Source organism: Hemicordylus capensis, chromosome 4 (assembly GCF_027244095.1).
Source record: "Hemicordylus capensis ecotype Gifberg chromosome 4, rHemCap1.1.pri, whole genome shotgun sequence".
In the NCBI taxonomy this organism is placed as follows: Eukaryota; Metazoa; Chordata; class Lepidosauria; order Squamata; family Cordylidae; genus Hemicordylus; species Hemicordylus capensis.
The window spans coordinates 123,439,170-123,455,103 of record NC_069660.1 but is presented as its reverse complement, the minus strand read 5'-3'; the positions used below and the strand labels follow the sequence as shown (position 1 = coordinate 123,455,103).

Below are 15,934 nucleotides of genomic sequence, written 5' to 3'. Positions count from 1 at the left end.
GACTCTGGTTGGAATGTTCCCCCTGCTGAAAAAACAGCCTCCCCATCTCAACAACTTTTTAAAAAGACCCTAAAGGCTCATTTTTTCACCCAAGCTGTTTAATTAGACTTTGGTTTTTAATTGTTTTAAACTTTTAAGGTTTTCATTTTAATTTGTTTTATGTTGTAAACCGCACAGAAACGGAAGTTCGGGGCGGTCTACACATCTGAGAAACAAACAGATAGAGCTGCTGGTCCCCTAACTTGCGGAGAGCAAAAATGGCTTCCTCTTCAAAGTCTCAGATTGTGGTCCCTCCGCTAAGGACAGAAGGCTTGATGACCCCAAAGCACCATGGGAAAATGCAGTAGATCCAGGATGGACGGTCTTGATGAGCTCCTCATTGAGATGTTTTCCCTCCCAGTTTCCGATGGGCATTCCCTCTTACCTCATCCTCATGGTTTTTCCCCCCACAATGGCCCAGTGATGATGGGGCTGCCCCACAGATTTCTGTATAAGGCCCCTAAATGTACTGTGCCTCTGGAGAAGCAGGCGAGAGACAGAATGAGGCAGAGGGCAGCTAGCCTCCTCTTCCTCCAGACCTTGTGGGCCTCCCATGTTTACAGAGAGTTAAAGTAAGTCCCTCTACTCATAGTGACATTTACTCGGAAGGAAGTCCCATTGAACTTTGTGGGACTTGCTTTCGTAAATATTCCCCGGGGTCGGGCCCCATAGAGAAGAACCTGGACAGTGTACAACCCAACCCAACCCAACCCAACGCCCCCTGTTTCACCAGAGACAAATCAGATCAGCGCAATGGGACCTGAAAAGTGTTTCTCTTTCTCCTACTAGTCCCGCCCATTTCCAGCAGCCTTCCCACGGGTCTGTAGCGGTGTGTAGACAAAACCGAAGGAAAGAGACTGGGAAGGTCTGGGGGCTCAGTAGCTGTTTCGAGAGCCGGAGTCAGTCGGAGGTTTCCCCATCTTCAATGCTTCGCAGCAGAAACGCTGATCGTCATGAGTTGTGTGACTGACAGGGGTGGTGATATGTTTCAGTTTCCGTTGGGGTCCTTCTTTTTCCTCCTCGAGGTCCAGGATTATTGTTCTTCGCGATCCCATTTAAAATCGATGATAAAACTCTGCTTGAGTTCGGTCGATCAGGAACTCCCCTTATTGTTAATCGGACGATGATTTGTCCTTCACACTCTTGATCTCGTCGACTCGAAATCAATGTGGCCACCGCCTTCGGTTTCGTGCCGGTTGGGTTGGGAGTTAGCGCGCTGGGAGGAGGACTAGGCTTTGGATGAGAATCCCAGTGTGCAAGCTACGCTGCTCTCTGACGCTTCCCCGACTACCAAGAAGGAGAGGTGAAGGAGTCAGGAGAGAGGTCCTGCCCACCTCGATGTATCTGGCTGACCTCGGTCAACACCAATGGGGCGAGGATCGATCGGCTCACCCTCCAGTCCCTCGTCCTTTCATCGACCCTTGCAGCTCAATAGCATGATACGCTAACTGGTAGCATTCAATTTGTTCCAGTTACTACTCCCGGCTTAATAAAGCGATTGATTAGCGCTCAAAGTGCCGTTTTAATTAGTTGCTTGTTAATTAACATTGGAGAAAGAATCCTCCCTCCTTCCCCCACTCCACCTCCTTTTCCCTTTCCTTTTTTTTCTTTTTTTGAGTGGCACCTCTACAGATGGTCTAGATTTCCATCCATCCATCTCCTTCTCCCCTCCCCTCGCCGTCTAACGTCAAAGAGGGAGGTACAGACTTCCAGCAACATATTATGGAGTTGGGGGGTGCGGGGTAGGCTTCGCCCATATTCGGCACAGAGTTCAGTAGAACATTGTAGGAGTTCCAGACAATATATGTGCATCCACTTTCCTCTCTGATCTATGCCCCGCATCAAAGGAAATTTCTCCCCAAGCTGGGCTGTTTGCAGGGCAAGAAGCCAGGCCTAGTTATTTCTGTCAAACACACTTATTGACTCCACTGCAATATTGCAAAGAGAGTCTACTACATCAATTTCATTCTTCCCTTGCCAAGACCCAAACAACTACCTGCTCTAAGGGCATCGTGGAACTGAATTTGATACACCCTCCTTAATGCGTCCTGTTGGCTGGAATGGCGCTTCAGCTGGATGCGTTCGTCGTCTGGGCGCAAACAGTTACTTGCTCTGTCGCTCCACCCGGCAGGTTTTGAAAGTCGGAAACGGAAGAAGCATCTTCTGGGTGGAGACAAAGCAGAGAAGCTGTTAAAAGGCAGCTCTTGCGTCCACTGAGGTGGAGCTTGGCTATTTAAAAAGAAGAAAGTTAAAAAGAAAAGAAAGAGGGGAGGAGTTAAATACATATCAAATGCTGCTAATATCAGGCGCTCAGGGAAATCCTATACACAGTCAGCAGTAGGATACCTACCATAATTCGCCTACTGTCAGCGAGGAACCGATCGAGGGATGTTAACAGCGACATGAGGCAACGGGAGGGCAGAAAGCTCCCTTTCATTCCCTAAGTCTGCCAGTCGGGGACAAAGAGAAACAGTGTTAGAAAGAGCAGAGACCTTTGAACACGGTATCCTATCAGTTTGCGTTCCTCTATATTCGAGATCTGGAATCCGGATCCAGAATCTGGTGTGGCCAGACTTTTATTCCCGAGGGAGACAGCCTTTAGATTGCAAAACTAAAAGTGCACACCGCAAATGAACTGGGGATAACTCAATTCTGAGTACAGCTCTTTTTTAAAAAAAAAGTTATGGTTGGGTTTGCTTCTTTCTTTTTAATTAAAAACCTGGCAAAGAGGAGATACAAAGGAACTGCCCAGATTTAGGCACGGTTTCCTCTTGTTTCTTCATTTAGTTGCCTGTGGATTCTTCTGAGTTAGAAACATGTAGCATTAGTGTTGAGGGGCGTCATAAAAAGACCATCTAGCTGAGCCACTTCAGGATAGGATCATTGTTTCATCACCAGATCACAATGTGTCACTACGAAGAACAGATACCCACAAAGGGATCTCCACCTGCCCCTGGTAAGGGACATCCTCTGCCCCTCATTAGTCAGTCTAGTTAGCAATCAGAACAGACTCAAACTGTATGAAACCGACTTTTTAGACTTCAGGTTTTGACTGTGGATGGGCATCCAATAGCCCCTTTACGCTTCAATCCTGCCCACATTTACTAGAGAGTAAACGTATTTGTATTTCATCGCCATTTGACCTCACTGATTACAATTTTATTTGTGCGCACACACATGCGTGCACACACAGCTACCACCACCAAATGAGGATAACATTTCATGCATCTGGTGAAGTGTGGACTTCAGTCCTTGGAAGTGTATGTTAAAATCTGTTAGTCTTTAAAGTGCCACAAGACTCTTGGTTGTTTGGACTAGAAGATAAGTTCCCCTGTAGGAACTGTGATTTGCTACCACATCGGGTTGCAAGGGTGGTTAGGACAGATTTGTTTCAGTTCGGATTCAGCAAAACACTCGATCAACTCTTTCAGCCTTAGAAGGGCTCAATCCTCCTGAAAGTTCTTCTCCTGTATAAGCCCCATTGAAATGAATGAAAGCTGCACAACAGCACGGTAGGAGTACATTAATTAGAATGCGGCTTGATCAGGATAATTTCCTGGTGGGTTGGATCCTAAGCCTCTGTCTTATTTACTAGGTCTGGTTCTGTTTTCTCTTTTGGGAAAGTTGCCTTACCAGAATTTCTTCAAAAGCTACAGAGACCGTGAAGCACTTATTAAAAAACAATAGCACGTTGCTGCTTCGTTACTAGCACGACGCCAACTATTAGCAAAAGATCATTAAAAGTATGTCTTCCATAGCTCGTCATAAATGTAATAGACCAAGAGCTTTATGGAGACAATAGAAAGAAGAGAGACCTGTATTGCCGCCGCCTAGTGGACAAATAGGCCATTGCAGTTTTGGACAGTGTGTTCCCAAACTTTGTTGCAAACCGATGTGTATATAGAGAGCCATCTCTACCTTCCTTCGGAACATTCCCACGCCACTACTAGGCCAAAATCGCGTTCTTTCTCTTACACTCTTTAACTTCTTTCAAGGAACCATTTGAGAACCACTGTTTTAGAAAAACTTAGAAATACTGCAACAAGCATCTTATGACAGACACCTTAAAGACTCACAAATATATAACAACACAAGCTTTCGTCAACATGAATTCACTTCATCGGATGCATATTATAGACCTCTATAGGGAAGCATATCATAAATTGCGAGGAAGGACAGATAAAACGGATGAGCGGAGGACTCTCTCCTGGGCCAGGGGTCCGGACCTGTTGACTCTCCGGTTCTTCTCAGACTAGAAATTCTGTGGTACCGCGCCAATTCGAAACCTACCGTGAAAACACTTGGTTTGGCTTGCCGTTTCTACCCGCAGCACTTTTTGATAAAAAGAAAATGAAAACGGCCAAACCTGTTTAAACAGGAGACGCAGAAAACCGATCTTTTTGCTCCTCAAGACACCTCCATTCCCAGGCGCCTTGAAAGACATATGGAAGAAGTTACAATGCTAGCTCGCTTTGGTTTTCACATTTTTATAATTGCTTTAACTGAACCTTAAGCGGAATCGGGGAGGGGAGGAGGAGAGATTGATGAAGGTTCCTGATGTTGGTGGAGTTGCAAATGGAAGTTGTTGCGCAAGTCGTAAAACTTCTTTTGCGCGCAGGGGGCCGCTGGTGGTGTCAAGACACGCTCCTTAAGAGAAACGAAAAGAAGGTCGCGGGAAACGGTTTGCAAAATCCACCAAGAGTCGCACAGAACGGAAAGAAGAAGCCTGCTAGGGACAAAGAAGCAATAACCCTCTCGACATTAAATCGCATCCCAACCGTCCGGAAATTAAATAGTTTCATGTTCGCTTCCCTTTTCCCCACTTTGATTTGTGAGAGCTCGAATTTCCAAACAACTGTAGGGAAAATCAGGCGTGTATGTATGTATGTATGTATGTATTAGTTCTCTCTCTCTCTCTCTCTCTCTCTCTCTCTCCATCCCTCTAAACTATTGATAAAAACAGTTTTTGGATGGCAATTCTGAAAGTCCCTCTTCCACACCCATTGGAAGAAATAATATTCATCTTTCCTTTTCGTCCCCCACAACCCACATTCACACTATTGCCCCCAATTCCTTATGCAATTTAGGCTCGGCCCCCACGATAACCAAAAACCCTTCCTTAAAATCTAACAAGGAATACTCTTTAATTCCATCGCCGACAGGTAACGAATTCAGACGTACGAACCCATTTTTAAGTTACCTGAAATCTCACCGGCACTTGGTTTCTCTTCCTCCTCGTTTGCATGTAAGAAATTGCTACGACCCAGTTCGGCCCTTTAGAGGTTCAAACTTCCCAAATGCATCAGATTCGGCCCAGACGTCATTGATAAATATTAAGCGGATAATAGTGATCTCCTCCATAGGTTGTCTGAAACTGGGCAGCTGACCGGGGTTAGCAGCATACAGTCTCCTTCCTTGTTCTTCGTCCCCACACCCTGCAGGAGATTTCCCCCCACACGCCCATCTTTGCCAAAGGGATGAAATATGGTTAGTCAATAACATTTTTGGCCATCGAACGCTACTGCCGTCTCCCATCAACCCCTCGCCCCGTAACACTCAGAAACAAAAAAACTAACCCAACAATCGAAACTGAATTATTTAAAGAGAAGGGTTATTTTGTAATACATTGATGGAGGAGGCTGTACTATGTTAAGAGGTTCTCCCCTGAGAAAACAATCCACCACCAACTTTGTGCCCCGATCCTACACACGAGAAACTGGTGATTTCAGTGGAACATCCAAAAGATCCTGTAATCTCAAGCGTATATTATGGGAAAGCGCTACTGAAACCCACGAGACTGACTTCCGAGCATTCTTATCTGAAATGCTGCTGTTTCAGAAGAGTCCAACAAAGTATTCCTTGCTTGACAGTATAGAGGGAAATGTGTCTATAATGGATACCAACAAGGTGATGAGTCTGATCTATTGGCATTCCTTTCAGCGATTGAAATCGTACTACAGCAAAAAGATCTGCAGTCTTATTACAGAACTAAAACTCTCTTTCCCCACCCCACCTCCCCGCCTTTCCCCTGGCCTCCATCTTTTTTTTTTTTTTTTTTTTTTGCGCATTTTAACGCCGATCGCCTTCGATTTTACGCAGGAATTTCTTTGGTGAAAGAAAAGATCACTGGAGGGAACGCCATGCCGACCTTTACGGCTGCCTTCTGCCTCACCCAGCAATTCATCAATAACTACAAGCGATTCCCAGCTTGACCTGTGATAGGAGATTGTCGTGGGTGGGGTGGGGGGTGCAGGGAGACGGAGCGGGGGGCTTGTAGCGGTGGGGGCAACCAAACAAAACGGAAGGGGCTTTCATTTGGCGGTTAAAAGTCACCCTCCTTGGCACCAGGAAACAAGCACGCCCTCCGCAGACACCTGTCCCGACGTAGGCGAGAGACCTGATTCAGGTACATGAGGCTTCCTTCTCGGATTTGTCTTGTTTAGGCTTAGGATGGGCTTTCGGTGTTTTGTTTTTGTTTTTTTGTAGCGGACAGTAAAGCCGTGTTTGACACTGGCCTGCCTTGTTATCCTATCAATTGCCGGCTTCCCAGATCTTTAAATATCTACAGAAAGCAAATAATCTTCTGCAGCCTTTCAGGATGCATCCGCAGAGATGGATTCAGAAAGGCCCACCGTGCATCTCTGCGTCTCTGCCTCTTATCCCATCATCACCCCTGCAAATTACATTGCTCTCAATTTTGAAAGAAGGAGGTGTGTGTGCCCTATCTATCTATCTATCTATCTATCTATCTATCTATCTATCTATCTATCTAATTTTGCTTGCTTCTAAAAAAAGATTGGAATGGCTGAGGAAAGCCCCTGCACTTTGAATATGCGTGTGTGGGGTGTATGGGGGGGATGGGGGTGGGAGGGAGATCTTTCCTTGCCATAGCAGCCAATTTACCTTCGATTCACTGGCTCCTTTAAAAATGGCAATTCGGAGTAAAATGTAACTCGCCGAACTTTGAATCATTCATTAGCACCTTATAATTACTCTGCTAATTAGGTTGACACGGTACTTAATCAGGAGTAATACGTCGTCTTGTCACTGGCACTTCCTATTACTCTGACATTCAACAAGAGACAGGTTGGAGTCGTGTCGTCCTAGAGAAATTAACACAAGTTGATACCCTCCGAAGAGCCAGTGGAATAATTTTCTCCCGAGTCCCAGGCGGATCGGCAGTAATTGTTCCGGTTCCAAACCAGAGGCGCTTGAAACAAGGGACAGCAGAGCAGAGCAAGCAAGAAGAGGGTAGAGAAGGGGAAACACACACACACACACACACACACACACACACACACACACACAGCCGATGGATTCCAACCAACCCGCTGAGTGCAGGTGGGCGCGGAGGAGTGAACCCCCCACATCTTAGCATTTGCTTTGGTGCAACCACCACCAGTCAGAACCTATTCCAGATTCTCAAATATGCAGGGGCTAAGTGGACATCTTCCTGTCCTGTTTCTTTCTCCTCGCTTTCCTGGCGAGGTTCCATTTCCATCCCCTGCCCCATGGAGAACCGACCCGCCCCCCATCTCCGAACGGAAATTTCACCGCACGCCACTCTCGCCTAGTCAATAAAGTCAGATCGGTCCCTAGCATCCAGAAATGGTGTGTAAGAACCTACTCACCTGTCTCCCAGACAAAGAAAACGCGGAGGGGGAAGGGTTGGGAAGACAGCACTAAATCCCTGGAAAGCTGAGTCCCCCACCCACCCCCACACACTTTGAATGCGTGGATACTCTGTAAGGATGCTCGTTTCGCTCTTGTAATGTATTCTCTTGATTTACAGTAAATATCTGGGGCAGGTGAGATCTTACCCCACCAAATTCCGAAAGCTGGCCCCCCAAATAACTATAACTGTTCTCTCTCACCTCTTTAAATGGCTTTCTTTCTTTCTTTCTTTCTTTCTTTCTTTCTTTCTTTCTTTCTTTCTTTCTTTCTTTCTTTCTAATATCCTGCCAGGCTTAATGATTGTTATTGGCGTGCTAGTGGTGATAATAATTAACAATTTATATTCGGATATACAACTTGAGAAGGAGAGGGCGGGAGGCAGGGAGGGAGGGAGGCAGGGAGGGGGAAGGAGGCAGAGAGGAATCCTGCAGTTTCTAAAAAAGAACAGTCCCAGTTCTGAAATTGACAAGGTCCCTTGTCCTTCCCCGCCCCTCCCCCCCACCTTCCCCAGGCTTTCTTAACTCTTATTGGCTGCCAGCTGCTGAACGTCAGGTTCGGCTATTGTGGGCACCAATAGGGGGGCTTTTATTCTACGGCGGACCAAAAGGGGGGGAAAGCAAAAAAAAAGGGGGGGGGAGAAAGAAAGAAAAGGGGGGGGGAAGGAGTCCAAACCCTAAAGAGGGTTTATAATAAACTGAAAGCGGGAGGCTGGCAATGGCCGTGACGTCACGAGATGAGTCGCAGGAACCCGAGAGGAGCCGGCTTGCGCTAGGAAGAGGCAGGCAGTGGCCGAGGCTTTGCGTCTCCTCCTCCTCCTCCTCCTCCTCCTCTGCACCACGCCTCAACTTTCCAAGAAAGTTCAATAACTCCTGGGCGCAGGCGAGAGAGCGAGAGAAAGAGAGAGGGGGCAAGAGGCTTACGGTGGGTGATCGGGCGCCGCATCAGGCAGCCACGCCGGCGTTGGCGAGCGCATGATCCGCATCCGCACCAGCCTTCCGCATCCTTCTCCTTCTTCTTCTTCTTCTTTCTGCACTTTGCGCTTTCCGCCTCCCTTGGCACCTTCCCGCCCAGCCGCCAGGCGATGCAGTCTACTCTACCCCGACAGTCGTGGCCACGCTCCACCCGCGCTTCCTGAACAATAAGCCAAGCACGTGTGCCAGGCTGTGGGAGAGCTTGTGGGGAAGCGTGTGGCGCGAAGGGGGTGGGAGAAACCCCGGCGCCTCCAGGAGGTGCTGATCTCGCGCGTTGCTCCAGATTTCTTTCCCAACTTCCTTCCCTTTCTCTTTCCTCTGGCTTGAGTTGCTTCCATTTCTCTCTCGCTTTTGTTTCTTGTCACCATCCACGGGTTTCCCAACGCAATCCCTCCCCTTCCCCGTTTATGATTTTGAGCTAAGACACTCGTTCCTTGGGGCTCTCCGTTCCATCCATTATTGATCCGGCTTGGCCGCCTGCTTGTTTTTAAATCGGTGTATCGCTCGATCTTCCAGACATTCTCTCTCTCCGTGCGCGCCACCACCCTTGTTGTCCGCGCAAAGACCGTGTTGGGAGGACTGGGGGATGAAGGCGCCTCTTTGAACGGCCACCATGGAAGGATCTAGCTCCAGTTTTGGAATAGACACGATTTTGTCTAACCCCAGGTCCAGCAGCCCGGGCATGATGAACGGAGACTTTCGGGCGGCCCACGGCGAGGCCGCCAGGGCAGCAGATTTTCGCAGCCAGGCCACCCCATCTCCATGCTCGGAAATAGACACGGTAGGGACGGCTCCTTCTTCGCCCATCTCGGTCACCACGGAGCACTCCGAACAGCATCTGGCGCAAGACGGTCTCCCTCCACAGCATCACCACCTTCATCACAGCCAACATCCGCAGCAGCAGCAGTCACAACAAAGTTTGCAACAATCGCCCCAGCAACAGCAGCAACAACAGCAGCAGCTGCAGCAGTTGGGTTCGGGCAGTTCTGCCCCCAGGACTTCCACTTCTTCTTTTCTAATTAAAGACATTTTGGGAGACAGCAAACCGCTGGCGGCGTGTGCACCTTACAGCACCACCGTCTCTTCCCCGCATCACACCCCCAAACAAGAGAACAACGCGACGAACGAAAGCTTCAGGCCAAAACTCGAGCAGGACGACAGCAAAACCAAACTAGACAAACGCGACGACTCCCAGAATGAGCTGAAATGCCACGGTGAGTGTGACCGTGCGTCTTGCACGCGCGGCTTCGAACGTTCCCAACGTTCCATTGTTTGTGTTTCCAACGTTCCATGTTTCCTCAAGCAGTTGATTAAGGTTCCATGTCCTAACAAACCTCCCTCCCATGGTCCATGTTGGATTAAATTGCTCTCAAATCTTAATGCAGATTTAGGGCATTAATATGAGCAGATGAAGTGATGAAGAGACATTTCAGAAACGTCGAAAAATAAAATAAGCTCAGTCAGAAACCAAAAAGTACTTCCACATTTAAAACAAAACAAAACAAAACATAGCGTTTCTAAACTCTTATTTTACACATATTTTTTTTAAAAAGAAATATTATATTTTAGTTAACATTTATTTTTCTCCATACTAAGGTCGTACACTTTTAAAAAGAAATAGTTGATGGTTGTGTAAGAAAATTATCTGAAGGTGTGTTCTTCAATCACAACATGCCAACAACAATGTACTTAATGTTTTAAAATGCAAATATGCATTTTAAAATGCCAGACGTCTGCATGTTTTCTAAACACCGGTAGCAGAGGTTTAGCAACCATTAATAAGCCAAATTTCCGAGAGGATTTAAAGAAAGTAAGGGATTTTTAAAAAAATATCCAAAATCTGGTTGATTAGGTTGGGAGCCCTATATATATATGTGCTCGCTTCGGCAGCACATATACTAAAATTGGAACTAACTATCTATCTATCTATCTATCTATCTATCTATCTATCTATCTATCTAAAAACTAGCCCTTTTGAATCAATATCACTGGGCAGTTTATGCTGCTGCTTTTTGTGGGTTTATAAATAAATGTACACTTTCTTAAATTAAAACATACAAGGATGTGTATGCGTTACATTCTGCCGGTCGCTGAAAAAAAAAGCATCTAATGCCAAGGGAATCCCATTTATCTGGGAAGGCGCCTTTGAAACGGGAGGTAAGAGCGGACACATTTTGCTAATTTTGCAGCCTTCAGATATTTTGCAGTGGCTAATAGAAGGGCACTCTAGTATGCTATTCATTTTGCTATTTTAGCATTAGCATAAGAGTGTCCAAAAACAGATGTACAGCCTCGTCTAACAATTTTTTTTGTTGGTTAGTTGGTGCACCAACCTCCCCAGTGGGTCAATTAGAGAGATTATTGTTCTTCCTGCAGGGAAGATCAAGGAGAGCAGAGAGAGAGGGAGAGGGAGAGGAGAGGGAGAGGGTGGGTGGGGGGGAAACACACCTTAGTACAAACATAGATGAATTGAGTATTGATTTCCTAACATTTCGCCACCAACAAATAAATACATCTTAACTAAAATAAAACCCAAAGATGATGACAAATCCAATCCACAAATCTTTGCGCAGTTCCCTGCTGTTGGCCGAGTCCTGTCCAACTTTGTGCTCTGGGTGACAGAGTTCTGGCAAAGCATTGTCGATATCTTGGCTTTATAGTAATAGTTTCCCAAGTGCTCTTGGAAAGGGGCAAAAATATGGATTTAGAAACGGCGGGATGGATGGAGGGAGGGAGCTCGAGGAATATCCAGCAAGAGGGTTATTTGGAAGCTGGGCGAGCAGACAAATCCCTGCCCTTGGGAAATCCGTGTGCTCCCCTCCTGGTCACACCGAGCTGGTGTGTTCAGTTCACAACTGGGGCCAGTTTCCTTTACTAATCTGAGTGGTTGTGGGGGTGGGGGCAGCCAACGTAGCCAATTAATCATAAGTCCTTTTGAGAAGCAATCACTTTCTTTGACCCAACCAACTCCTGGCCCTGACTTTAGCCCCAAGTCAGGCTTGGCGATGCGTCTTGCTTTCGCAACCCCAGTCTCTGGCCTCTGTGGTTTCCCTCTCAGCACTAAACCCGAGTTTGTGACTTGTTCGTAGGGACAAAAGAAGAAGGAGATCGTGAGATTACAAGTAGCCGGGATAGCCCACCGGTGCGAGCGAAGAAGCCCCGCAAGGCGCGAACGGCCTTCTCGGACCATCAGCTCAACCAGCTAGAGAGGAGCTTCGAGAGGCAAAAGTACCTGAGCGTACAAGACCGCATGGACCTGGCAGCCGCGCTCAACTTGACCGACACCCAGGTCAAGACCTGGTACCAAAACCGGAGGTAGGGGAGGCGGGTAGGGCAAGCACCGCGGAGAGGTGTCGATGCCGGATCTCTGTTGACAGTTCTTCCCTTCCCCCTAAAAACCCCCACAAAACACACACACACACACACACACCCCAAAACCTTCTCTCCCTCAATATGTCTGAATTCAGCAATATTAGGGAAGGAAGGAAGGAAATTTATATCCTGCTCCTAACAACGCTGACTCACAAGTAAGACTCACTGGTGTCACTGAGTCCTACTTCCAAGCCATTGCAACGCAGTGGCCCTATCCTGGGCATGTTTCCACGGATGTCAGTCCCACTGTGCTCAAGGGGACTTACTCCGAAATAAGTGTGCCTAGGATAGCAGCCTTAAACGGAACGTCTGCCATCTTCCAACCTCTGACTCCAGAAGGACTCCATGGTCTTTCTAGAGATCGCAGAAAGTGGTATCTGAACACATTTGTAGTAGGGGGATAGTTCGGTGCTCCCCTCCTCATCCAAATTAAGAGAGTTCTTTTCTTTACCTGTGGGTCAAAACTGTGCCAGGATTGCCCCTCTTCTTTCCTAAATGCCTAGGACTTCCCCCCCTCGCCCCCACGCTCGCCGTGCGTGGACGTGATAGAGCTGAACCTTAAGCAACCCCACTCCAGCTCTCAAAATAAAGGCCGTAGAAGGATGAAGTTGTCAATCATGGACTAGAGATTTACTAGGAAAGCCAAAATGGGCTAATTAATAAGGCAGGCAAACTCGAAGTGGACAGATCCACCCAGGGCTGCTTTGGCGGTCCGATTCTACCCCCGAGGTTTCCTGGCCGGTCCCCTCGTTTCCCTCCCCCCCCACCCGCCAACCTCCCCCCCTTTCTAATTCTGTCCTTGGCGCGCCTCTCTAACCCACTAGGAAAGGGATGCTTTTGCCAGCGTGTTCTCGCTGGTTACTCCTCAGCAACCGCATCTCTGCGCATACGCACGCTTAAGAGGAAGGAAACTTAAGAAGTGAACGGGTGTTTTTTTTTAAAAGAAGTAAACAACAACAAACCGCGTCGAGGCAGCAACAAACGCATTGAGACGAGAGCGGAAAGCGATTTCTAGTTTATCGCAGATGATGACTAGGCTTGGAAAACCGCGTCCAGTTGTCATCTTTGCCATAATTTTCTGTCTCATTACATACGGTTGCAGCCACCCTAATTCTGTCGGAAAACATTAGTGTCATTTGCCGCCAATCTAAACAGGAGCGCCATGTTTATTAATTTGGCTGCAATTGCTGGGGTGTGTGTCTCTCTCTCTCTGCGTGTGTGTGTCCAGGATCCACCGGACTCGCACAGAGTAGTGAGGTTTCTCCAAAGAGAGACATGAATGAACACCTAGAATGAGGCTCTATATTTTCATCTTACATAATTCTAAACTCATTTACTTGCTAAAGAGTACAACTTACATAGGTGGCCATATTATTTATGTGCGTGTGTGTGCTAGCAGAGGATGATCCATGTCTGCGGAAATGTTCTACCAAATTGTCCCACTTCTCTTCCAGTTGGTGATCTTTACTGTGTTTTCCCACAGAAGCAAAATAACCCTTCCCCAATGTTTTTCCTATTTGAATTTTTGATTGTAAATTGTCAGGATTCGGAATTCTTTCGAATTTAGAATCATGCAATCGATCTCAGCTGACTTTTGCTATTGGCAGACACAACAAAAACGCAACATAGTACTTTCTCACCCCTAATAATATCAAGAACCTGAAATCTAAAAATAATGGGGTGTGTGTGTGTGTGTGTGTGTATATATATAAAGGAATTGTCTTGATTTATAACCTGCAAGTAGATTATGACTATGTGTGAGGTTGTTTTTTTTTTTTAAGAGTTATTCCTCCACTCTCCATAAATAAATTTGGAGAAGTGTAGGGGTATTCTACTTATTGGTTTTAAATTTGTGATGTAGTAAGAATGAGCATTTATATGAAAAAGAGTCCTGGTATGACCATGAGTGACATTTGAATTGCATATTTGAATCTGTATGTATAGAAAAGGATTTGAAGCGGGAGATTTCCAAGGGTTATCATTTGCCCTCAGCCTAGGAGATAGGGTGGGTTAGAACTGGAAGCGAGGAACTGCCTTAGAGTTGGTGACTGAGGAACCTAATGTTCCATCTGTTCTGTAGTTATTGTGTCACATTCATAATCTTACAACCCCCTTTTGAGTCCCAAGCGCTTTACAACTTAGACTTTGGATGCTGCTCTCAGAGTTTCTGTCGTCCTTAGGGAAGGATCTTTTTTGAAAAAAAATGGAAATAAATAAACACGAGGTTAGGCCGAGCAAAAGTGGCCCTTTGATTCTGCTCCTGTGAGAAGAGGAGGGCCTTTGAGGAGGGGGGGGTCCTCTGATCCCCTCCCCCCAGCCTCCTGTGTCCACCCCCTCTTTGGGCCCAGCCTAGCGGCGTCTCCTCTCCATCTCTTGCAGGACCAAGTGGAAGCGGCAGACGGCCGTGGGGCTGGAGCTGCTGGCCGAAGCTGGGAATTATTCGGCACTGCAGAGGATGTTCCCGTCGCCCTATTTCTACCACCCGAGCCTGCTGGGCAGCATGGACAGCACCACAGCAGCCGCGGCGGCCGCGGCCATGTACAGTAGTATGTACCGGACTCCTCCTGCGCCTCATCCCCAGCTCCAGCGACCTCTGGTCCCCCGGGTGCTGATCCACGGCCTTGGCCCCGGGGGGCAGCCGGCCCTCAACCCCTTATCCAACCCCATCCCGGGGACCCCCCACCCGCGGTGAAAGGGCCCTTTGCCTCCCTCTCCCGTGCTCCCGTAGTCCAGCCAACAGACTCCCCCTCACTCCCCCCCCCCACTTAAACAGCAACAACCAACCAAGGAAGGAGCCAAGGCGAGTGAGGGGGGCGGGCAGAAGACCGAGAGAGGTTCTCCAAGCTGCCAAAGGAGCCGATCTGCTCAGAGTGCAGGGCCTCTGGAACCAGTAAGTGAGACTTCACATCCAGCCCGGCACCCTAACCCTTTCTTCGAGGAGGGGGTGGCCAGGCGACGCTAGTAGAGAGAGAGAGAGAGAGAAGAGGAAAGAGATTGAGAGACCCAGCCAGACCCAGCCAAGACTCTTGAGTGACACAAAGGAGGGGGGGGGGAACACACCCCTTCCCCCCAACACAGATCTCAGAAGACGAGGAGGTGGGATTGGGTGAGTGGGTGGAGGGAACGGAGAAGTTTGCACTGAATTCTCATGACCTTTTTTCTTACTGAAAAGTGGCATGCTCCGTATTCTATAAATAAATATCTATAAATATATATATAATATAAATATATATATATAATGTACATTTTGAACAGGCTGGTGTGCGAAGTGATATATCATATTTATTATATGTTGTCCAAAAAAAAGGTCACTTATATACATTAGTTACAAAAAAACAACAAAGGAACAAACAAAAAAGATTTCTTCCCCTCTCCTCTCTCTTTTCCCCATATGTTTTTTTTTTGATTCAGTAAAATAAATGCTTAGATGACAAAATAATTATATAGATTTTTTGATGACTGAAAATGGCAAAGTGAAGGGAAAAAATAAACTCTATCTTTTTTTAAACAAATGTGCAGATCCAAGCAAGCTAATTTTCTTGGGTAATACACTGGGGATTTTAATAATACCCAATGTAACATGGGTACGGCTCTGTGTGTGCGTGTGAGTGTGTATGTTGGTGCTAAAAAGAAAACAACTTCCAAGTTTTAGTCCCTAAAAGAAAGAAAAAAGGCTGTTTAGTTGGTCCTTTGATTAAAAAAATTAACATCTTTTTGAAAGTCGGCAAAAAGTGTGAGTTTGGGAAACAGCAGGCGAAGGCAAAAATCAGGGAAGGGGAGTTAGGGTTTGTTTGGGGACGCGTTTTTAAAGAGGTGTGTCCTGGAGGAACTAATGACATATTTTTTTTAAAGGAGATATTATTATGTGTTCTCCGCTT

General features: G+C 46.9%; 1 protein-coding gene and 1 long non-coding RNA gene across 7 annotated transcripts; one reads left to right on the top strand and one right to left on the bottom strand.

The window, feature by feature from the left end:
- Positions 1 to 764: 764 nt before the first annotated feature.
- LOC128325294 (uncharacterized) lies at positions 765 to 6,053 on the bottom strand. Of its 2 annotated transcripts, none has more exons than XR_008307353.1 (3): positions 2,390 to 6,053; positions 2,036 to 2,202; positions 765 to 1,326 (listed from the first exon to the last, which is right to left on the bottom strand). It is a non-coding gene; the product is annotated as an uncharacterized LOC128325294 (long non-coding RNA). The 2 variants fall into 2 exon arrangements; XR_008307352.1 differs by having other exon boundaries at positions 765 to 2,202; positions 2,390 to 4,686; positions 5,240 to 6,053.
- Positions 6,054 to 6,376: 323 nt separating this feature from the next.
- BARHL2 (BarH like homeobox 2) lies at positions 6,377 to 15,542 on the top strand. 5 transcript variants are annotated; one of them, XM_053250930.1, is made up of 4 exons: positions 6,377 to 6,445; positions 9,201 to 9,898; positions 11,774 to 11,999; positions 14,436 to 15,542. In XM_053250930.1, exons 2-4 carry the CDS (start codon positions 9,298 to 9,300, stop codon positions 14,746 to 14,748), a joined length of 1,140 nt encoding a protein of 379 aa, XP_053106905.1. In that variant the 5' UTR covers positions 6,377 to 6,445; positions 9,201 to 9,297; the 3' UTR covers positions 14,749 to 15,542. The 5 variants fall into 5 exon arrangements, with proteins under 5 accessions (XP_053106905.1, XP_053106906.1, XP_053106904.1 ...); XM_053250931.1 differs by lacking the exon at positions 6,377 to 6,445 and adding an exon at positions 8,448 to 8,634 and having other exon boundaries at positions 9,351 to 9,898; XM_053250929.1 differs by lacking the exon at positions 6,377 to 6,445 and adding an exon at positions 8,448 to 8,634.
- The last annotated feature ends 392 nt before the right edge of the window (positions 15,543 to 15,934 follow it).